The following is a 25,337-nucleotide window of genomic DNA, read 5'->3' as shown; positions in this document are numbered from 1 at the left end:
AGCTTTAATTCACACATGAAAGGGTTATACTGCAACTCTGCTGAACTAACTTTTTTTCTAAATGCTGTGCTCTCTATCACTTTGGTATATTGGACATTCACACATGCCACTTTCTCTCTCTTACCAGCCTAACTCATACTCATGCATTAGCTTCCAGCCTGGTAGTCTTTCTTCAAGAAGCTTTCCCTAATCCTCCAAGTCTTGTCTGGGTGGTCCTCTTTATTCCTACAACATCCATACTTCCTGTATCATAGTACTTATGACAGAGCACTGTAATTTTTTTCCTAATCTAAATATCTCTCAGTGCATTTCCTAAATTCTGGGAGGGCAAAAGCCTTGTTTATCTTGTTTTCTGTTATATCCTCAGGCCTGCCACAGTGCTTGCTGAACAATAATCATAACTATCATATATTGAGCACTATGTGGCAGACAATCTTACACGTTTTACATATATCTCATTTATCCCTAAAACAACCCTATGAGGTTGATTTCATTATTGTTATGCTTATTTCACAGGTGAGGAAATGGAAGCAGTGAGAATGTGAATACCTTCCCCCAGGTCTCACTAATTTTAGAGCCAGAATTTGAACTCAGACAGTATGACTCAAGAGCCCATGTTCTTAGCTACTGCATTATTGCCACATAGGAGGTGCTCAATTAACCATGTAATAGTAAATGCATATCAAAGGGATTGGCTGCGTAACAGAAAAGTTAATTAAAAGAAAAAAAGACCAATACCTATGCATGATATGTAGAAATCTGAGGAATAAATTTAGAAATTGTACATTCAGACAGGGAAAAGTTTCCATATAAAAAATGAAAAATCCAGCTGCTATCAGATATTTTTCTCAACTGCAAAATTTACAGAGCTATGATAAAAAAAAATCTGTGAACTAAAAATTATATACCAAAGCAACTGTAAGTTATACGGGAAAGCAACAGAAATGCTAAGATACACAAGATCTCAGAAAATACCACCCATGTATGTCTCTCTAAAAATTACATAAAGGCCAGTCAAGAGATAAAGCAAAATAAATACATCAAGAGGTGGCAAGGTCATCCAAAGACTTCACAAAAGAGTAAAAAGACAACCTACAGATTGGGAAAAAAATTTGTCTATGACAAACCCAATCATCATCTAATCTCTAAAATCTACAAGATACTGCAAAACCTCAACAACAAAAAGACAAATAACCCAATTAAAAAATGGGCAAAGGATATGAACAGGCGCTTCATCAAAGACAACATTCAGGCAGCTAACAGATACATGAGGAGATGCTCACAATTATTAGCCATTAGAGAAATACAGATCGAAACTACAATGAGATACCCTCTCACCCCAGCAACGCTGGCATTAATCTGAAAAACACAAAATAATAAATTTTGGAGAAGATATTGAGAGACTGGCATGCTTAAACACTGCTGGTGCAAATGATCCAACAATCCCATTCCTTGGAATATATCCTAGAGAAATAAGAACCCTCACACAAACAGGTATATGCACACCCGTGTTCACTCCAGCACTGCTTACGATAGCAAAAACATGGAAGCAACCAAGGTGCCCATCAAAGGAGGAATGGATAAATTATGGTATATTCACATAATGGAATACTAGGCAACAATTAAGAACAGTGATGAATCTGTGAAACATTTCATAGCATGGAGGAATCTGGAAGGCGTTATGCTGAGTGAAATTAGCCAGTTGCAAAAGGGTAAATATTGTATGAGACCACTATTATAAGAACTCAAAAAAAAGTTTAAACACAGAAGAAAATATTCTTTGACGGTTATGAGGATAGGCAAGGAGAATGAGGGGTATACACTAATTGGATAGTAGACAAGAACTATTTTAGGGAAAGACAACACAAATACAGGGGAGGTTAGCACAAATGGACTAAACCAAAAGCAAAGAAGTTTCCTGAATACAACCAAAGGCTTCGAAGGCCAGAGAAGCAGGGACGGGGGTCTGGTGACCATGGTTTCAGGGGATTTCTAGGTAAACTTGCATAACAAAATACGTTAAGAAAACATTCTGCATCCCACTTTGGTGAGTGGCGGCTGGGGTCTTAAACACTAGCAAGCAGCCATCTAGGATGCATCAATTAGTCTCAACTCATCGGGAGCAAAGGAGTATGAAAAATATCAAAGACACAAGATAAATATGAGTCCAAGAGAAAGGGCCACATAAACCAGAGACTACATCAGCCTGAGACCAGGAAAACTAGATGGTGCCTGGCTACCGCTGATGACTGCCCTGACAGGAAACACAGCAGAGAATTCCTGATGGAGCAGGAGAACAGTGGGATGCAGACCTCAAATTCTCATAAAAAGACCAGACTTAATGGTCTGACTGAGACTGGAGGGACCCCAGAGGTCATGGCCCACAGACCCTCTGTTAGCCCAGGACTGGAACCATTCCCAGCGCCAACTCTTCAGACAGGGATTGGACTGCACTGTAAGACAGAAAACGATACTGGCGAGGAGTAAGCTTCTTGGCTCAAGTAGACACATGAGACTATGTAGACAGCTCCTGTCTGGAGGGGAGATGAGAAGGCAGAGGGGGACACGAGCTGGCTAAATGGACACAGGGAATACAGAGTGGAGAGGAGGAGCATCCTGTCACATTAGTGGGAGAGTAGCTAGGGGTACCTAGCAAGATGTGTGTCAGTTTTTGGATGAGAGACTGATTTGATTTGTAAACTTTCACTTAAAGCACAATAAAAAAAAAGACATGGCAAGGTAATGTATAAAAGGTCAGAAAATAAACAATGACATAACTTACTATAAAGCTAATTGGCATTTACTTATGAAATTTAAATTCTGCAATAATTCGCTCTAAGACATATTTTAATATGCAACAATGAACTGAGCCCAAAATCCTTATTTCATAGAAAATAAAGGATAAGAGAAAAAGAAGGAAAATGATAAATCAGATACAATATGATTTTCAAGTTTATAATTAAAGAAATAAGATCAGGTATATTTTATAAAAACAAAAGTAACCTATTGGATACTTTGTAAATTCATAACAAGTGGGAAAAAAAGAAAATACAGAATTTAAAGCAAAAACAGGAAAAATTAGTACATTTTAAGGAACATACTATATAAACCCAATCAGACATTCATAACAAATAAACAGGATAAATCCACCTATAAAAAAGACACTTATTTTCCCAAAAAATGTAACTCTGTACTATCTACAAAAGACCCACCTACAAAACAAAGGTCCCAGAAAGATTAAAATACAAACTAGTTAAATGAATATAAAAGCAAAACTAAACAAAAAGAAATAAAAACTAAAAGAAAAATTTTATATCATTTAAATTTCGAAGCAAAAGTATTGAATGTGACAAAGGGAATTTCCTCTGTTCATGAACGGTATAAGGATTCAATTGTTTATACAAATAAATACAGGCACAGAAAAGGCTATTACAAATTGTGACAAACAAAACAGAAGTAGAAAAGCTCACTCTGGACAGCTTCTGTAAGTAAAAATAAATAACAATAAATATCTAGATATCAATCATTTTCAAAGAATGAGCACATTCTCTTTAAGGGAGCATGAAACAGGCATAAAACTGACCAAACATACACCTTATTAAAAATCTTAATAAATTCCAAAAACTGAAATTAGTTCAAGACTTACTACAATCTCACCACAATGAAATATAACTCACCATATCCCAAAGAAAAATTATTTAAAATTAATAACACAAACAAAATATCCACTTAAAAATTCAGAAATTCGAAACAATTCTTGGATCAAAGAAGAAATCAACAATATTTCAGAATATTTAGAAGAAAACACTGATAACATGTCAAAATTTAAAGGATGCACCTAAAGCTATAACCAAAGGGGAATATATATTCTTAATGTGTTTATTGTTAAACAAGAAAGTGAGAATAAAAAAATTACTTTGTTTTAAAAGTTAAAATATAAATATATGAGGAAAGTAAAGGAAGGAATAATAAACACACAATTAGAAATAAATGAATTATAAAACAGGCAAATGAATAGAAGAGTTTATTCTTTGAAAAAATTCAACAGAATGGAAAATCTTCTACCTGTGTTAATCAACATGAAAGAAGAGAAATAAAGCAAGGAATAAAAACAACTTATCTACAGAAATGGAGAAGATTTTAAAAAATATGAAAATAACAATCCAACTCTATACAGATACATTTGAAAATACTGACAAAATGAATGAGTTTATAGGAAACAGAAATTGCCAAAACTGATCCAAGTTAAAAAAAAAAAAAATCCCAGCAAGTCAATTGCCAAGTAGAAAAAGTTTAAAATATCAAATAGTCACTTCCCACAATACTGCCCTATCCAAAAGGATTTTAAAGTTCTTTCAAACTTTCAAGAAACAAATTCCATGATATGGCATTACTCAGCAAAGTGAAATGTGGAAACTGTCCTAATTTTTATGATCCTGCAATAATTCTGATATCAAAACTAATTAAAAGGAGCACTCGCACTCTCAAATATTTATGAACATTATCAAATCCAGCAACACAATATTGGTAGTACAAAATGTCATGGCCAGGAAAAATGTGTTTCGTAGTAAATTCATGAATAATGAAGTAAAAGTTAATGGAGAAGAATATGATAAATTCAATTCTGAAATTGTATTTGATAAAATTCAAAATATAAGCTTGATCTTCAGTTCGAATAAAACCAAAAAACCAAACTCGTTGCCATCAAGTCAATTTCGACCCACAGCAACCCTATAAGACAGAGTAGAACTGTCCCATAGAGTTTCCAAGGAGTACGCAAACACCAAACCAACCCACTGCCATCAAGTCAATTCCAACTCATAGCGACCCTATAGAACAGAGTAGAACTGCCCCATAGAGTTTCCAAGGAGTGCCTGGCGGATTTGAACTGCTGACCTCTTGGTTAGCAGCCATAGCACTTAACCAGTATGCCACCAGGGTTTCCTTCCAAGGAGTAGCTGGGGAATTTGACCTGCTGGCCTTTTGGTTAGCAGTTGAACGCTTAACCACTATGCCACCAGGGTTCCAAAAACAATAATATCTTAATTGGCCTGTCCATCACCTTTGACAAAGATGCAGACCCTTTCTTAAAACACTTCTAATCCAGCTTCTAGGAGACTATACTCCTAGTTTTCTATCCTCCTTTCTGGCTACTCTTTTTCAGTGTTCTCTTGTCTCATCTCATATTCCTGGCCTCTTAATGTCAGAGTGTCCCAGGGCTCGGTCTTTATACCTCCTATCTTCCTTACCTTCACTCATTCCTTTGCTGTGCTCATTCAGTCTCACAGCTTGGTATATATACACATACATATATATAAAGCAAAAAAACCAAACGCATTGCTATTGAGTCTATTCCAATTCACAGCGACCCTATGGGACAAAGTAGAACTGCCCCATACAGTTTCCGAAGAGTGTCTGATGGATTTGAGCTGCAGGCCTTTTGGTTAGAGGCCGTAGCTCTTAACCTACTATATCCAACTCTACTCAACATGTTCACTTGGCTTTCTAATAGGCATCACAATCTTAACATGTCTAAAACTTTCTACTTGTTGGCCTCCAATCAATGCTTCAGTGACTCTATGCATGCCATTTTGAGCACATGGGCAAGTGTTTTTCTAATGTAGATACCAAGATGGGAACAGGATATGTGCAAAGGTATAATTTTAATAGATATGTCAAATTACCCTCCAGAGTAACAGTACCAATTTGCCTTCCCACAGAGAATTTACAGGAGTATCCATCTCCCCAAGTGTTTATGTTAAATATGACCTCTTTCTACCTTGAGCAGTGTCAGACATTTTAATTAAATGACTCATTTAAAAATATTTATATTACTCACCAGCTGATAGTAGCTTGTGTAAGAGGGAAGATGTGTAGATAAGATGAGCCTGTAGGAAATGCTAACAAGTAAGAGCAGCAAGACTGGGATGCTGAAATGCCTTGTCCAGGAAACCTCTGCCAGGGCCTAACTCACTTCACAAAAGGCTAAGAACAGTCATTACATGGGAGCAGCCACACTGGACTTTGACATGGTGACCTCAGGTGAGAGGCACTAAATCCCTTTATCCGTTCACCAAGTCTCTCTGGGACCAAAAAAAAACTATTGAGGGAAAGAGAAACCAAACACTCAAAGTAAATGAAGTGTTGAAAAGGAAATGGTCTATTTACCAGAAAGAGAAATACATATGGTGACGTTATCACCAAACATCCGGGGATGTAATACTAATGGCTTTAAATTGTTAAAGAACAGGAAGGACTTTATCCACATGATAAAATCCCAAGGTCTTTTAGAAAAGAAAGAGAAAATTTATAGTAAATTAGGTTTTTAAAAAACGCCCCTTTCTCTAGTCTTCCCCTCCTTCTGTCCCTCCCTCTCTCTCACATACCTACACACCTACTTTAAATACACACAAAATTAAGTATCCTACAAAATAAGACAGGAAAAAAAATGTGGAACAACATTGTGTATTATCAATATTCAAATTGCCATCAAAACGGCTCTTTCTTTAACCTTGGCCTAAAGATGATCATCATGTATAAGATGGAACTTGCATTCTAGAAAGGGAAGATGGAGGAAGAGCAAATGGGAGACCACACATGTTGGGCACCTACAATATGCTTTATATATACTCTCTCTATATATAAAGTGTATATATATATATACTTTATATATACATTGTTTTAGGTGCCATTGGGTCGGTAGCGACTCACAGCAACCCTATGTACAACAGAATGCAACGCTCCCAGGTCCTGCGCCATCCTCATGATCATGTTACGCTTGAGTCCGTTGTTGCAGCCACTGTGTCAATGCATCTCATTGAAAGTCTTCTTCATTTTCGCTGACCCTCTGCTTTACCAAGCATGACATCCTTCTCCAGGGAGTGGTCCCTCCTGAGAACATATCCAAAGTAGCAGGAGACGAAGTCTCGCCATTCTTGCTTTTAAGAAACATTCTGGCTGTACTTCTTCCAAGACTTACAAAACCATCCTGTGAGGTGTGATTACATGAGAAAGAAATGAAGCTGAGAGACGTTGATATGACTATGACTCCTTATGTGGCAACGGGAGGGGCAAGAATGTGAACTCAAACCTACTGACTCCAAAGTCTGTCTCCCTGTTGTACCACTCTTTCTGCTGAGGGTGAAAGAGTCCAGTTAATACTCAAATAGATCAGATTGTAAAATAATCTGAATAAAGACAATGCTCCTGCTGTATTGCCGATACTTCACTGGACATGAAAAAGTAACAACTCACATGACAGCTGTTTGGAAGTTTCTGGGGTTGCATTTTGTTTTCAAAGTTTCTAGAACAGGCCAAGGACAAATAAGAAGGAAGAGGATGAGAGGAGGAGAAGAGGAGGAGGAGGAAGATGAAGAGGAGGAGGAGGAGAAGATAAGGACAACACAGCATTCAGGAAACTTATTATAAGAGTAGATCTGTTTGAAATATTTCATTAAACCCCAAAGAACCAAGGGAAGGAAGCTAGCAGGACTTACCACTGTCTTGATTTGGAGTTTGACGCCTATAGTAACAGTCAGTCATCCTAAGCATTGAAAATCAAGGCCTCCTAGGAACAGAGGCCAGTTCACTCAAATCACTTGTTCATTGTTCCAGCTGGTTCCTGAACTAAATGGCACCTCCCTCACAAAAGCACTATTATCCAAGTACACACCAAATGATAATTAGAGGGATACACATGATCCCTAGAATTCAAACACACTTTCAAAATCTCAGTTTAAATATTCAACAAAACTATCATTAGCCCAAACATTTACTAATTTGATTATTTACCTGGGGCTGTGAAATTCCAGGGGTGGAAGTAGAGGCAGCAGCCATGGTTGTAGTTGTGGGAGATGTGCTAGGCCCCAGCACTATGGCACTGGACACAGGACTCAAATTCTTGTGGCTGCTGATCACAGCGTGGTCATGCTAGGAGAAACTGTGCACCTGGAAAAGGATAGGAAAACTGGGATTAAACCTAAGAGGATTAGCCCATTGGTCAGAAGCAGCAAAATCCCTTCGACCAAATGCCAACTTCCAGCTTAATGAAAAGAAGACCATCGTAGGTAGCATCTAAAATCTAAAGCCATAACTTCCATACCATTTTGTCCAAATGATGCTAAGCTGGCATATTTTCTAAGTTTGAATCCAACTCTGCATGCTGGCTAAATGTTTTGAGGAGGCAGTTTCAAATTGTGGGGGTAAGGCAAAGGGCAGGGGTAGAAGCCATCCTATCATTAAACAATAAAGGAACTGAATGACCCACAGTTGAGGGGCGACAGTTTTATGTATGAAGGGCAAAGAGAATAATACCATCAAGTGTCTTAGAGACCACTCATTTCAACCCTGTCCTTCTGCAGGTGAGGAGAAAACAGACTACAAGGACACATTCAGTTAATGGCAGAATGAGGAACCCTAATTCCCAGTCCAGTATGAAACATAAGTGAATATGTTCTATGATTACATTTCCCCAAGAAACTTAGTCACCACTTTCAAGATTAAACAAAAGGCAAGATACCTCAGAGTTACAGGGGTCTGTCAGAGGAGTGAGTCAGGTATTCAGATAGGTAAAAGCAGGGTTTAACAAAACCCAGCTACAAAATAAGAAAGTCCAGACTTCCATATGTGTGAGAAAAAGCGTGCTTCTAAAATGCTATCAGTATCCTCAATAAGCACAGAGTATGGCCACATATTCTACTATGTTCATTAAGAAAACCTCAGAAAGAATCTAAATTCCTTATAGTAAAGCATGGCCTAATTTTGTTAAAAGACTGATGTGATGTTTCCACGTTTCAATTTAGTCCAGAAGGGGAACCTTTTTTTTTTTTTTAAGCTTAGTTAAAGAAAACACATGCCACCTAACAATATCCTTTCTCTCATCCAAAAGATATTTATTTTGCAGCTACAGTGAGCTAGGGGCATAATGAGGAAGACAGAGCCTGCCCCTGTCTTCAAGGAGCCCATGTCTGGAAATTGATTTTCTAGTTTCGCCAGCACGCAAGATGATACCTGAACACTTTTAAGCCTTTGGAAAACAATACTTTTCATAGTGATAAAAGTACTGAACCAGAGATCACAAGACCCAAATTGGTACAGCAGCAGTGGTGGAGCCAGGCATTTAATACAAGTCCTTTGGTCCCAAATCCTATAGTGCTAATCAGTAATAGCTGGATAACACTGGGCAAGTCACACACATGCTGCCTTCCACAGAAATGATCCAGGTTTGGCAGCAACTTCTCTGAACTTTAAATTCTGTCTTTTTGTATTATCTTTCATCCTAGGGTTTCAATTGCTGTATTTTTAATTGTTTAGAACTGTGGTGTCTTCCTATTTTCTTGCTGTGTTAGAGCACTTATTTTTATTAACAAGTAAGTAGTAAAGTTGTCAAGCTACCTTGAGATGAAATTTAACAATCATAGAAACCTTAGAAAACAATGATGCTCTCCTTAGCCCTAGTTTCAGAGAAGCAAAAATTATCACACAGTAAATGTAATGAACAGCCCAAGACAAAAGCATATACATACAGGAGTCCCTTTTCCTTTTCATGATGGCTGCTAGAGTGCTGAGCCTACCCACAGAAAATTCTAGGCCCTCTGGTATGCCATTTGGTACTGAACTTACCCCTGGCATCATTTTGTGCCTGTCTCTTTTGTTTTCCTTTTGCCTTCTCACATATTTATAACTCACTTTCTCTTGCCTTATTATATGTCAGGTGGAAAGATTAATATATAAATTGTATGATAACAAAAAAAGCAGATCAGTGAGATTCCATTGTTAAAGACTCATACTGGATGCATGTATCCAACATCATTTCTGTCAAGCTAAGCCATTAAGTAATACAATCTTAAAATATTTTCTATCTTCACTGAGTTCACAGAATTACCTGAATGGTAAATACCTGGCACTTAGCCTGTAGTAAGGAGTCCCTGGGTGGCACAAACAGCTAAGTGGTTCAAATCCACCCTGGGTGTCTCGAAAGACAGGCCTGGTAATCTGCTTCTTAAAAGTCACAACCTTGAGAACTCTACAGGGCAGTTCCACTCTGCACACATGGGGTTGCCATAAGTCAGAATTGACTGGATGGCAACTGACAGCAACAGTAGCCTGTAGTGAGGAAAGAGGTGTAGATACATGTGGGTATGACCCACGAAACGTATGCACCATACATTCTTGCTGACAAAAGGGGGAAAGCAGAAAACGGCGGTAACGAAAACCTACTAGGTACTGGGTACTGGGGCAGTCATTTCACATGCAGTTTGAGGCAGATATTAACTCATTTCACAGGTGAAAAACTTGAGGCCTTGAAAGGTTATGTAACATACCCAAAGTCTCACTGGATATAAGGTTATGTAACATATCCATAGCCACTGGATATAAGAATAGAAAATATTCTGCTCCCTCCCTAGAATCTACCGGTAGAGTCCAGCTATTGCTCAAAACTTCCAGTATGAAATACTGCCTGGTCCTACAGGAAAGATATGCTGGAAAGAATTAACACGGGAGATTGAGAGAAGGACTAAGGCTACCTTTGTGTGAAACTGCAACTGCATGGAAAGAATATAAGCAAATAAACCCATAACAATACCCCTAGCTCAGAAAGCTGAGGGTGCGGTAAGCCTGGGAAAAGTTTGGGTACATTTAGAATACACTGACTCCTCAAAAAAGTGTCCCTGGCTCCAGGGGCAAATCAAAAAAGTAATCTCTGGCTGTGTTTACTTCTGATTTACACGTGGCCAAGATGACCGCCCCAGAAAGTGTGTGGCAGAATAAAACACAACCAGCTGGCTTCTGACATGGGCAGCCATGCCAAGTGACAATGCCCTTGCTAATTACTAAGTGCCACACCAAACACTGAAAAGAAATTCCGTGGTTCTCAGGCAAATTTCCCTTTGATTATTTCTGGATCTGGTGCTGTCTCCCTCCTCAGCTTCCAAGGAAAATGAATTTCTCATTGGTAAATTAATCTTCTACAAATTTAACCTTTTTCTTTATCTGGACTTGAGTCAAACAGTGACTCATATTAGTCTCTTGAAAGAACACAGAGCAACACCTGATACTGAATATGCACAGGCTTCCCTCTCTAAGAACAAGCAACAGGGAAAATCCAAATCCATCATGCAAATGAAACATATTATAGCTTAGATGAAGGGATAGCTCTAGTATCACAGCAAATGTTTAAGAAGTTGATAAACGATATAAAAAGAAAACTAAAAAAAAAATTCTAATTCACGTTCATAAAATTTCTGAGGACATAGCAGCATCTTTTATTATTATTATTTTTTATTGTACTTTAGATGAAGGTTTACAGAACAAACTAGTTTCTCATTAAACAGTTAGTACACATATTGTTTTTTGACATCGGTTAACAACCCCCATGACATGTCAACACTCTACCTTCTTGACCGTGGGTTCCCTATTACCAGCTTTCCTGTTCCCTCCTACCTTCTAGTCCTTGCCCCGGGTTGCTGTGCCCATTTAGTCATCGCAGCATCTTTGAAAACAGGACAGGCAGTCACAAAAAGAAATATGAAATCAGAAAAGAGTTTGCATTAACCAAAAGACTAAAAAATAAAAATCTGAAGAATAAACTCGAATGAAGGCCGTGAACTTCACACAGGAATAAAGGAGAAAATAAAATGAGTGAAGCAGAACATGAGCCAGAACTCGGGGGTGGGGAGGAGAGCTGCATGGGCAAAGATTGTAAAGCCTCCATCCCCAAAACAAATGAACAAAACATACTAAAGGAAAACAGTAGCCATCAATGTGGAAGCCAAGAGGGGATAAATTTATTCTCAAGGATTTAGAAAACTGTTGTAAAGGGACAAAAATTTCGATCAAATGGAAAAAAAAAATTCAGACTTGAAACTTGTGTATCCTTCTGTAGGGAACTATACAGTCTGGCAGGGGCCAAATAGAAAAAAACTCAATGTCAAACTTGCAGAACAAGAATATGAGATACTGGAAGGCCAGGGAAAAGCTCTACATTGCCTTTCTTGGTAGTTATTCCTGCTGCCAGCCTCATACCATCTAAAATTGAGATGGAAGATTCTTCTCCCTGGTACCTGAGCAAATAAAGACTTAGCAATAGTAACACCAAGAAGATGCTGTACCCATCAAAACAGAAAGGATGCTTAAAAATTGATAATTCAAAAGTCAATACGAGGTTGGAATATAAAGTTAAGGAATTTGCTCTGAAAGTACAGCCAAAAAAAAAAAACCCATGGGAAAATAGAAAAAATAAGAAAGCTAGAGGACTAGTCAGGAGGGTCTAATAGCCAAATAAAAGCCATTCCAGAATGAAAGAGTAAAGGAAATGGAGGTGAAAAAAATAACTCAAAACATTTTCTAGAATGGTAGGTCATAAACTTGTGGATTATAAGGGCCCACTGAGTGCCTACCTGTGAATATGAATGGATTTTAATACGCCCAACATCACTGTGAGATTTTTAAGCTCTGGGAATAAAATAAAATATCCTATAAGCTATCAGAATGGGGGAATTATATAAAAAGTGTTGTTTTTGTTGTTGCTATCACTGAGTCAATTCCAACCCATAGCAACCCCATGTGGCAAAGTAGAACTGTCCCGTAGGGTCTTCTAGGCTGTAATCTTTATGCGACTAGATGACAAGGTCTTTCTCCAGCAGAGCCGCTGATCGGGTTTGAACTGCTAACCTTTCAGGTAGCATCCAAGAATTTAGCCATTGCACCACCAGGGCACTTTATAAAAAGTGTTAAAAATAAGAAGGTCTTTGGACTTCTCAACAGCAAACTTGAAAGCTAGAAAACAAAGGAGCAACGAGTGAAGTGATTTACAACCTATAATTCTATTGGAGGATACGGTCCTCCAAGATAGAGAGGAAAATAAGAAAGACATGTGATCCAGAAAAGAACAGTCCCATCCTGGAGAAAAACAAAGAGAATTCCTGACATAATTGTGAAGGTAGACCAGTAGCTGACAGGTGAGAAGACTCAAAAAGTAACCCTGACGAAAGAGTTGATCTATCTTAATATATTGAAAGTAACCCCCCCCAAAAAATACTGAAAGTAGATTTCTATAATTGATAGAGTTTGGAGTTGAATAAGTAATAACCACATAGAAAACTAAACAAACATAAAAAAAGGATGATTAACTTAAAGAACAAAAATTGGCAGAAAAGGAAAAAGATTCATAGAATTCTACACGGCTCAGCTATGAATGATATTTGTTGCTGCTAACTCATGGCAATCCCACGCACAATGGAACAAAATGCTCCTGGATCCTGCACCATCCCCGTGATCAGTTTCAGATCGGACTGCTGTGGTCCATAGGGTTTTCATTGGTTGATTTTTCTGAAATAGATTGTTAGGCCTTTCTTCCTAGTCTGTCTTAGTCGGGAAGCTGCTGAAATCTGTTCAGCATCACAGCAACATGCAAACCTCTACCAACAGACAGATGGTGGCTATGCATTGGCCAGGAATTAAACCCAGGTCTTGTGCACAGAAGGCAAGAAATGACTAATATTTACAAAGTCATAATTACATTAACACCGAATAATGACAGAACTATATTAGCAAGACAAGGTATAGCATGAGAGTGTAAGTATGGTACACCTTCCATATGGGAACTGAAATATCATAAAAAGTAGGAATAAAAATCATAGCGATGCAAATACAAATACCAAATGAAACAGCTGAAAGTGGTAGCTAGGGTAAAGGTAAAAATGTAGGAAGGGGAGGGAACAAGCCTCATAGAGCTATTTGAAACTTTAAATTACAAACATTTACAACTTTGATTTAAAAAAAAAAAACACAATAAAGGAATATAAGGGGAAAAAAAAATACTCCTGGAACAAAAATCTTCAAAGTACAATGGACAGATGTACCTCTGCAGAAAACCAAGTTGATGCATGGAATATTGGCTTAGAAAAATCACACAGTACAGACGAAAATTACAAAACAATGGAAGTGTCTAGACTGATTAGAAATGATTAATACGGAGCACAGAGAATAGAGATTGAACATACGGGACAAAGAAAAGAGACATTCAACATAATGATAATCGGTATGTCAGAGGAGAATAAATGGGACAGAAGATATTTAACAATAAAATAAAAGTAAACTTTCCTTAAAAGAAGATATAAAATTTGAATGTTTAAGCTGCTTGCCACACTCTAGGAAAGATATGGAATACGTGATCCACGATTGAACCACTGGCTTGTTAAGTTACTAAATTTCAAGAGTTAAAAGAATTCTCATAAAAAATCAAGTAGGAAAAAGTCAAATCATAAGGGAAAAAACTTGGACTAGACACAGCATCTTTCTGGCCACAACAGATGACAAGACAAATGAACAACTTTCAAGGTGTTGTCAGAAATATGGAATGACTAAAAAAATCTACGCTCAGCCAAGCTTTCATATATTTGCAACAGCAAGAACAAGGCATTTTTAGATATAAAATAATCAGGATTTTTTTTTCACCCTGAAATAACTACTTGATGACATAATGCAACTAATCGTGTGATAAAGTGCTCAGGCAAGCCTTGGTATGAGCAGGCTAACGATCCAGTCAATCCAGGTAAACACAGAATACCCGCGCTAATAATGGTTACAAAAAGTAAATAATAATACAGCTATTGCAATTATCAAAAGAAAAGTTATACGATTAAAACACATGTAACTCTAATGAGCTAAGCTAAAAATTCCAGGAAATAACCCAAAGAAGGAGACAATTCTCTACCTTTTGAGGAAGGGGTCATTTAAAACTGTTTTATTACTAAAGTTGAAAAACTGAGATCTTCTAGCTTAAAGAACTAAAAAGGAAAGAGAAAGAGGAGAACAAGATGACAAAGGAACAGACACGCTACATTTTTTTTATCTGGGCTCTTTATCCTCACCACAGTCTCCCAAAAAATGTGAGGCAAATGGTCCAGCAAGGATGAAGAATGCTGTGATCACTTTCAGAGCCCATTTGCCTCACATGCAGAGTTACATCAGACATTAGAAAAGCACTTGTGATACCAAATAAGTTCCTCATGTTTTGTTTTAAAATGCAGTCTCCACCTGTGACTGCACAAACTTTCTCCCTCAAAGTATCAGGCCGAGATCTTGTTTCAGTATACTACTCACAGAAGACAACATATTTCGTGTTCTTCAATCTTTCCTTTTCCACACATAGGATCAGTTTTTCCATTTGCTTCTCCAGCTTTTCATTTCAGAGCTTTTATTTCACATTTGGCCTAAGAGCCTACCGCTTTTTTCATATGGCACTCAGCTGATCCATTCAAAGGAGGGAATACTCCTACCACATCCTTCTCATGCTGACTGTAGAAAGAGAAGCCCAAGTACTGCGATCATACTATTTTATATATTTTTGTTTTAAAAACTTAGAAAACGGGTCAAAATGTTTTTAAATAAACTCATTTTCTTGATTTCAAAGACTGTATGGACAGGTACACAGTTTTCACTTTATAATGGTCTTCCTGATGGGAAGAGATGCTACCCTGAAACTTGTCAGGCACGATTATAAAACACAATTTGTGGCATACTCTCAGAACAGGTATTACTACTACGGTAAAGGATGTATTGGCTACACTCTGTTTCAGGATCAAGCTAGTTTGTGTTATAACATAATGCTAAGAAAATGGAAAAAGATCTGTAGGTTAAGAACAGTGAACCAGAACAAGCTTGAATCACAGATTTCTGAGTTAGAGAAAAGATGAGGAATTCAAGTGAATGTAATCATTCACCAAAGGTAAAAGCAAGAAAATAATGATGGAACCTACATTTTAGGGGTGAAGGAAGGACAAGTCAACTAAGAGGATTGATAAAATCCTCTTGAAATGTAGGAGAATTAGAAGAATTATTCTTTGGGTAAGGGACAAACTTACTGCTGTCCTATTTCTTTTCATATTCCAAGTCTCACAATGTCTTAACTTTTGATCTATGAAGGACTTGCATTCAGAATATTAAAAAAAAATATTCTTACAACTCAATAATAAAAAGACAAATACCCAACTTTAAAACGGGTATTTTAAAGAATCTGAACATTTCTACAAAGATGATAACAGATGACTAATAAACACATGATAAGATGCTCAACATCATCAGCCATTAGGGAAATGAAAATCAGAACCACAACCATTAGGATGGCTATAATCAAAAAGAGAGATGATAACAAGTATCGGCAAGGATGTGGAGAAACTGGAACCCACGTACATTGCTGGTACGAATGCAAAATGGTGCACCCACTGTGGAAAACTTCCTAACGATTCTTCAAAATATTAAATATAGAGTTTCAATATGACCCCAGCAATTCCTTTCCTAGGCAAATACCCAAGAGAATTGAAAATGTACGTACACTCAAAAGCTTGTATTAAAATGTTCATAGCAGCATAATTCATAGTAGTCAAAAAGTAGAAACAACTCCAATGTCCATCAATGGGTAACTAAAATGTGGTATATCCATACAATGGAATATTAATCAGCCATAAAAAGGAATGAAGTACTGATACATGCTACAATATGAATAAGCCTTGAAAACATCATGCTAAGTGAAATAAGCCAGTCAGAAAGACCAAATTTGTATTATTTCATTTTTATGAAAGTCCAGGATAGCCAAATCTAAAGAGACAGAAAATAGATTAGTGGTTGCCTAGGGTTCAGGGAAATGAGGGAGAAGGGTAGGGAGTGACTTGTAATGGATATGAGGATTCTTTTTGGAGAGAGAAAATGTTCTAAAATTGATTGTGGTGATGGTCGCATAACTATGTAAGCACACCAAAACCAGTGAATTGTATGTACACTTTAAATGGTTGAATTATAAGTCATGTGAATTATATCTTGATAAAGATGTTTTTAAAAAGTAATTGACAAAAATAATAATGATGTATTATAGGATTTATTAGAAAGGTAAAAGTAAAAAGAAAGCTTAGAGGGGAAAAGGTAAGTATCCTGTTGTAAGGCTCTTACATAATACATGGGGAGATAGATCACTTCGAAGTAATCTATGATAAATTAAAACTGACTATAAACCCTGAAGGTTCCTGGGTGGAGCAAATGGTTAAACGCGTGACTACTAGCCCAAAGGCTGGCAATTCAAATCCACCCAGAGACACCTTGGGAGACAGGCCTGGCAATCTACTTCTAAAAGGTCACAGCCTTGAAAACCCCTATGAAGCAGTTCTACTCTGCACACATGGGGTCACCATGAGTCGGAATCAACTCCGCAGCAACTAACAACAACATAAACCCTGAATCAACCACTAAAAACAAAAAATTACAGCTAATATGTCAACGAAAATGAAAATACAAAAACTATCAAATCCCAGAAAAAGAGGAAAAAAAAAAACAAAGAACAGATGAGACAAATAGAAACAAAAGCAAGATAACAGACTTAAACCTAATCATATAACATATGTATATACCAAAAAAAAAAAACAAAAAACCAAACCCAGTGCTGTGGAGTCGATTCCGACTCATAGCGACCCTATAGGACACAGCACAACTGCCCCATAGAGTTTCCAAGGAGCGCCTGGTGGATTAGGAACATACATATATATATCACATTGAATACAAATGGTCTAAATGATCCAGTTAAAAGGCAGATACTGTCACACAATTAACAAAAGCAAGACCCAACTATATGTGCCCACAAGAATTATACTTTAAATATAAAGACACAAATACTTCAAAAGTAAAAAGATGGACCAGGCTAATATTAAATACCAAAAAGAGCTAGAGAGGTTATACTAACACCTGATAGAGTAGGTTTTAGAGCAAAAAATATTACCAGGGATAAAGAAGGTCATTCCACAATGACGAAGAGGTCAGTTCATCAAGAGGACATAACAATCTTATATGTTCACATGTCTAATAACACCTTATTAGTAAAAACTAATAAAAATGCAAAGAGAAATAGGAAAATCCACAATTACTGTCAGAGATTTCAATACCCCTGTCACTAATTGAGAGAACAAGTACACAAAAAAAATCAGCAAGGATATAAAAGAGTTGAACAACACTATCAACCAACTTCATCTAATTGATGTATAGAGACTACTCGAACCAACATCAACAGAATATACATGCTTCTCAAGTGCAAAAAGGCATTTTTCTGAGATGGGCCATATGCTGGGCTGTAAAACAAGTGTCAATAAACATAAAAGGATTCAAGTTACACTAAGTATGCTCTCCGATCGCAATGGAATTAAAATAGAAATCAATAACAGAAAGATTTCTGGAAAATCACCAAACAGCTGGAAAACTAAATAACATTATCTCTAAATTCCTTATGGAAGCCCTGGTGGTGTAGTGATTAAGAGCTATAGCTCCTAACCAAAGCGTCCACAGTTCGAATCACCAGGCACTCCTTGGAAACCCTATGGGACAGTTCTACTCTGCCCTATAGGGTCGCTATGAATCGGAACAGATGGCAATGAGTTTTTGTTTTTTTTTTTAATTCCTTACGGATCAAATAGAAATAGAGAAAACTAGCAAGTTTTTTGAATTGAATGAAAATGAAAACAAAACATATTAAAATTTGGGGGATGCCATTAAAGGAGAACCTAAGGACAGAGTAACAGAACTAAATGCCTACTATATTAGAAAAGAAAGGCCTCAAATAAATAACCTCAACTTCTATCATCAGAAACTAGAAAAAGATGATCTAATTAGTACAAAGGAAACAGTAACTGTCAGAGCAGATCATAATAAAACAAAAGGTAGAAAAACAATAAAACCAAAAGCTGTTTCTCTGAGAAATTTCATACGATTGCTAACCTTCTAACCAGACTGGCCAGGAAGAAAAGAGGGAAGACACAAGTTATTGTTATTAAGAAAAAGGGAGATGACGTCACTACAAATTCTACGGATAGGTTCTTTGCCCTTTTCTACTGTACTTGTAACTTTTCTGTAAGGTTGAGAGCAGGGGAAGAGGAGGAGGTAGAAGACTCCAAGAAGAGGGAGGGGAAAGGGAGAGAGAGGAGCAGGGGAAGAGAGGGAAGGTAGGAAAGGGAAGGAGGAGAAGCACCATCATCTAAAATATAATGTTTTTAAAATGCTTTCAACTGGAAGAGGGTGTTCACGTGTTACTACTAACCATAAGAACAGACATGTCCAAGAATAAATTTAATAAAAAAATTTTTAATCTAGTTAGAAGATGCTATCCTGGACAACACATGCGCCTGATTTTAGAGAAGACAGGAAAAGACATCTCAGACAAATCACAAAGTATACGAGGCATGTTGCCAACAGACAAATGGGTCTTTGGAAACTGGAGAAGCCTGGACCACAGTAAACAGTGTGGGCAGCATCATATCACCAAGTTTTGCTGTATTTTCAAAAGTTAAAGAAACATTATAGTATTAGAGAAATATATTTACATTCAACACCAACCAGTAAAAGGCAGATGCTCCAGCAACATGATCATAAGTACTTCTGTTCCCAGGATGTGGGGGAAATGTGACAAGGTACCATGTTCTTTGAAAATAGTAGATTATGAAATTTCTCCTGCCTACCAGTGAGAATAATCTCTTCCAGATGTTGTTTGGCTCACAATGTGCTATTCAAAAATATGAAGGTTTTGTTTATTTCCTAAGTTCAAGAGCCAAATAAGAAACCTAGTTTCCTTCACTAACCTCTAATTAAGATGAAGATAAAAGTTAACTTCAAAAACATTAGCATACAGTCGAAATCTAGACTTATACCTTCTGCACAAACTTTTGAGTGAAAAAAATAATAATACCTGTTGAATATAATCCTAGTATCTACCTCACCATGGGAAAAATGAGGCATTTATTTCCTTTCTTGTTCCCAGGACACACCATTCTTCCCCACTGAAGTCCCTCTTGGCAAACCTCTTTACAACATACTTCTTTAAAACAGTAAGTACAGGGGTAAGCCTAAAGAACACTAGGATCGTGTGAGAGGATGAATTATTCCCAGCTGGGTTGAGGATACTTAAACACTCCAGTTTGCTGAGAATTCGTATACGTGATTTTGCCAACTTGAGAAGTCAGGAAGGCAAGAATGGCCTCATTTTTTTTAATAGAACAATTCTATGAGTAATATTTAAGTAATCAGGAAACTGAACCAAAGAGAATTATATGATTCTTCTCTAATCATAATGATTTAGTAACTATGAAAACAGAAAAGGGAACCCTCCCTAACTTAAGTGAATGATATTCGAACTCCTGATTTGCTTTTATGAAAGGGCTTTTTTTTTTCTTCTTTTCTTATTGTCGTTAAATACATAAAAAAAAAAAACATACACAGCATAATATACACCAATTCAACAATTTCTATGTGTACAATACAGTGACATTGGTTACATTCTTTAAGAATTGTACAGCCATTCTCACCCTCCCTTTCTGATTTGTTCCTCCCCTATTAACATACTCATTTTTGTGAAAGGGTTTTACAGGTAATAGTACACACCTTTTAAAACAATTGTTCAAGCTGTTTATCAAGAAAGTAGCAGAAAACGAGAGAGAAAAGGAGCCTTTTCATAAACCACACAGAGATAGTAAAGCCACAAAGCAGCCACAAAGCCCATGTGCCTGAGGCATGACCTAAAAACCAGTTAAAGACCTAAAAACAGCTGCCAGGCCCCACTTTAAGACTTCTAACCACCAGCCTAGAAGATACTGTCCTACATGTTCAGAAAAACAGGGGGAGAAATCCAAATGTGCAGAATGAAGCCTGTCATATAGAAAACTTGTAACTAGTGTGGAATGGACTAGCCACCCCAAAGAGGAGAAGAAGCATTATAACATTAGAAAGAGAATTATGGTACAAAAGGAATCAGCTTAAATTTTAAAAAAAGCTTTGCTGAACTGATATTACCCAAAAAATGTGGGAGAAGAAGAAACAGCCAAATAGGCTTCATGGCTACAATTTCTACCTGATCAAGATTTTCTTGTGGCTTGAGGAGGAAGGAGAGTGCTGAAGGGCCAGGCTTGGTGTGTTTTAAGACAAGTCCTGAGGATAAAATGAGAAGGCAGCAGAGCTAGAACATTTTGTAGTCCAAGAATTCTCCAACTTTCAGTGCAAGGGACTGAATACGGTGGGTGCTGAATCCACTCAGGAAAAGGCAGCATCTCCAAAAAACCACTTGTTTCTTTGAGTAGTGCCTGTGGAAGTGTCTGGGGTGAGGTGCAAGGACCCTTCTCCTGCTGGGGCCTGATGGTTTCCTTATGAAGCCTGATCTCAGGCCCCTGTTACATGAACGCCTCTCAGCTGGAGTTCATAACGCCACACTGATTTCTTTTGGCCCTGATCCCACATTGCAGCTGTTTGTACTTATTTGAGGTACGGTGTATTTTGAAACAAGATGAACCAGATTTCCCCCACTGCCTATGTCAGTGCCTGGTATTGGGAAACATTAACTCTTTTGCAGTCTACTGACAACTGAAGTATGTCCATTTTAGAGAGGAAGACATAAAGGAGGCATGGACTCAGAGTTGGAAAAAGTGCTCCAGACCAGAAGCCCATTTCAAAGCAAAGGGCAGATATTCCATTATTTACTTAGTTTTTGGACCCCACGTGTACCCAAACAAGTTTCAGTCAGGGTACAGAGGTTATAAAAGAATAAGAGTTATGGATTGAAGTGGGCTAGAGAAATGGGCCTTTCAAGAATTGAGTATAAAATTTCTCTGGTAACTAATACAAAGAGACAATTAAGAGTTGCATATGAACTATCAGGAGAGAGAGAATATTTTCTTCTATTAAATCTTAGTCAGAATTACTATGTGGTACAAAACATACAAAAATATTAATATGGCCATTTCTTCTCCTATCAACCTTCAACGAAAGCTGAAGATAAAATCCATAGTTCTTGAATAATATACCACCCACAAAACTTAAACACAAACCAAAACCAACATTTCTCCTCTTTCCTAATCTGAGCTTTTGATTTAGTTGAAGTCAGACATCTGTATTTTTAAAGTCTCCCTTAAGTAATTCTGAAGCAAATCTCTGGTTGTATGCCACTATCTTAAATTAGAGGTCTATAAAGACATTTATATGGAAACAAATATATCCTACACATATAAGTATTGAGTGATCGAACATGATACAAGGTGAGAACAGAGGTTCCCAAAGGAGGTAGTGCCATTAAACGTATAAATACTGATTCCTTGGCCCTACCCAGGCCTACTGAATTGGACACTATGTGAGTGAGAACCAGAATCTGTATTTTTGTTATTGAGAATATACACAGCAAAACGTACACCAATTCAACCATTTATACATGTACAATTCAATGACATTGATTATATTCTTTGAGTTGTGCAACCACCCTCACCCTTCTTTTCTGAGTTGTTACGCCCCCATTAACATAAACTCACTGCCCCCTAAGGTTCCTATCTAATCTTTCAAGTTGCTGTCGTAACTTTGCTCCCATATAGATAGTTCTTAAAAGAGCATAAAATGCTCAAGGTAAACATTTTTTACTAGTTAAGTTAAACTATTTGCCTAGGGTCTTAAAAATTTGCAAGCAGCCATCAAACGCATGTAATTGGTCTCTGTTTGCCTGGAGCAACAGAGGAATAAGGAGAGTCAGGATTGAAGAAGGATAAGGAATGTGTGGCTAATTGCCTCCATGAACAACTTCCTCCTTTGCCATGAGACCAGCAGACTGGATGGTGCCCAGCTACCATTACTGAACATTTTGATCAAAGATTCTATAGCAGAATCCTGATCAAAAGGGGGAAAATGCAGAACGTAATTTCAAATTCTCTTGGACTCCAGACTTTCTGGAGCCATGTGGGCTGGATGAACCCCTGAAACTATTGCCCTGAGATCTTCTTTAAAACTTAAACCAAAAATATCCCTTGAAGAATCTGCATTTCAATACATGCCCAAAGTGAGCCTAGGCTGAACGCCAGGCATGTTAACTACTGCATTAGATCAGTGGTTCTCAAACTTTAGTATGCATCAGAATCCAGTGAAGGGCTTGTTCAAACACAGATTGCTGGGCCTCATCTCGTTAAGTTCCTGATACCATGGGTTCAGAGTGGGCCCAAGAACTTGCATTTACTAACAAGTTCCCACATGATGCTGATGCTGCTGCTCCAGGGACCACACTGTAAGAACCACTCCATAGACTATCTACTTAAAATATCAGTTACCTCAGATGGCCTTTGATAAAACTAGAAAGTAGATAATTCCAGACTAAGTCATTTATAAGAGGTCCTGGTGGTGCAGTGGTTAAAGCACTCTGCTGCTAACCGAAAGGTCGGCAATTCGAAGCCACCAGCAGCTCTGCAGGAGAAAGATGTGGCAGTCTGCTTCCGTAAAAATTTGCAGCCTTTCAGGAGGAGACAGGAAAGCTGCTAATGGAAAACCCAAGGTCCACAGGGGGAGAGTGTTGATATTTTGTGAGGTTGGCAACCAATGTCACAAAACAATATGTGTATTAATTGTTCAATGAGAAACTTGTCTGCTCTGTAAACCTTCATCTAAAGGACAATTAAAAAAAAAGAAATATATATATATATGTTCCTGTAGTTATAAAGTAAAAAAAAAAGATATACAGTCTTGAAAACCCTATAAGGCAGTTCTACTCAGTCCTATGGGGTTGCTATGAGTCAGAATCAACTCAACGGCAGTGGTTTTTATTCAGTTAATACTTTAACTGAAACTCGATGGACCAGTGAAGAAAAGTTGAGGGCAGGTGTTAACCATTTATAAACCTTGGCCATTAAAACACACACACACAGTGAAGCTCCTAAGAACATTTTATTTTGAGCAGGACTCCATCCCAGGGTGTGTCCATAAGAAGAAGAGAACTGCAAAATGTAACCACCACATCATTATACGAATTGACCAGTGGAATGAAGTTATTTAATACTGTCCATTTGAATGCTGAAGGGTGTCTGCCAAAAGCAACAGCTTTAGTTTTGACAAAGTCAATAGCAAGTTCTTTTAGAAACGGGCTGGCCAACACATCTGAGCCTTCTTAAGTTCATTTCATGGTCATGAGTATAAGATCATACCATAGCTACACTGGAAAGGCAATATCTAATTCATATAAAAATTTTTCAAGTTATAAAATTAAATTAAAAAAGGCTAAGGGATGTGGCTCCAGAGAGGTTTTTATATTATTAGGAAATGGAATTTGATCTATCAAAAGATAATTCCTATATGTCACATGATTCTCCTGTGTTTCATTGACTATGCAAAGGCATTCGGCTGTGTGGATCATAACAAATTACGGATAATATTACACAGAATGAGAATTTCAGAACACTTAATTGTTCTCATGAGGAACCTGTACATAGTTCAAGAGGCAGTCTTTTGAACAGAACGAGGGGATACTGCACGGTTTAAAGTTAAGAAAGGTGTGCATTAGGGTTGTATCCTTTCACCATACTTAATCAATCTGTATGCTGAGTAAATAATCCCAGAAGCTGGACTATATGATGAAGAACTGGGCATCAGGATTGGAGGAAGACTCATCAACAAACAGTGTTATGCAAATGACACAACCTTCCTTGCTGAAAATGAAGAGGACTTGAAGCACTTACTGATGAAGATCAAAGACTACAGCCTTCAGTATGGATTACACCTCAACAAAAAGAAAACAAAAATCCTCACAGCTGGACCAATAAGCAACATCATGATAAACAGAGAAAAGATTGAAGTTGTCAAGGATTTCATTTTATTTGGATCCACAATCAACACTCATGGAAGCAGAAGTCAAGAAATCAAATGATGCACTGTATTAAGCAAATCTGCTGCAAAAGACCTCTTTAAAGTGTTGAAAAGCAAAGATGTTACCTTGAAAACCTTGAAGACTAAGGTGCGCCTGACCCAAACCATGGTGTTTTCAATCGTCTCATATGCATGAGAAAGCTGGACAATGAATAAGGTATACTGAAGAATTCGTATCTTTGAATTATAGTGTTGGCAAAGATTATTAAATATACTAGGGACTACCAAAAGAAAAAAGAATGAACAAATCTGTCTTGAAAGAAGTACAACCAGAATATTCCTTAGGAAGCAAGGATGGTGAGACTACGTCTCACATACTTTGGACATGTTATCAGGAGAGATCAGTCCCTGGAGAAGGACGTCATGCTTGGTAAAGCAGAGGGTTAGTGGAAAAAAGGAAGACCCTCAATGAGATGGACTGACACAGTGGCTGCAACAATGGGCTCAGGCATAACAAAAATTGTGAGTATGGCACAGCACTGTGCAATGCTTCATCCTGTTGCACATAGGGTCATTATGATTCAGAAGTGGCTCAATGGCACCTAACAACAACATTCTCAGGGTGGCTGTATCAGTCCTCTTAAGAAACACTGAAGTAAAAAATCTTTGACATCAATCAATTCAACCCAGAAACATTTCATTAGGAT

The 25,337-nt window shown here is 37.5% G+C and overlaps 1 protein-coding gene across 3 annotated transcripts in view; it reads right to left on the bottom strand.

Annotated features, from left to right (window-relative positions):
- The window catches only part of LPAR1 (lysophosphatidic acid receptor 1), a 133,277-nt gene that overhangs the window by 74,886 nt on the left and 33,054 nt on the right, over positions 1-25,337 (bottom strand). For all 3 annotated transcript variants that reach the window (XM_010587747.3, XM_023545058.2, XM_010587746.3), the window contains exon 2: positions 7,792-7,947. In XM_010587747.3, the coding sequence (XP_010586049.1) occupies positions 7,792-7,836 (45 nt within the window). In that variant the 5' untranslated portion in view covers positions 7,837-7,947. The remainder of the gene's footprint in view (positions 1-7,791; positions 7,948-25,337) is intronic.

Source organism: Loxodonta africana, chromosome 9 (genome assembly GCF_030014295.1).
Source record: "Loxodonta africana isolate mLoxAfr1 chromosome 9, mLoxAfr1.hap2, whole genome shotgun sequence".
NCBI lineage: Eukaryota > Metazoa > Chordata > Mammalia > Proboscidea > Elephantidae > Loxodonta > Loxodonta africana.
The sequence above is the reverse complement of the archived record's forward strand: the minus strand, read 5'-3'. Positions and strand labels throughout refer to the sequence as shown.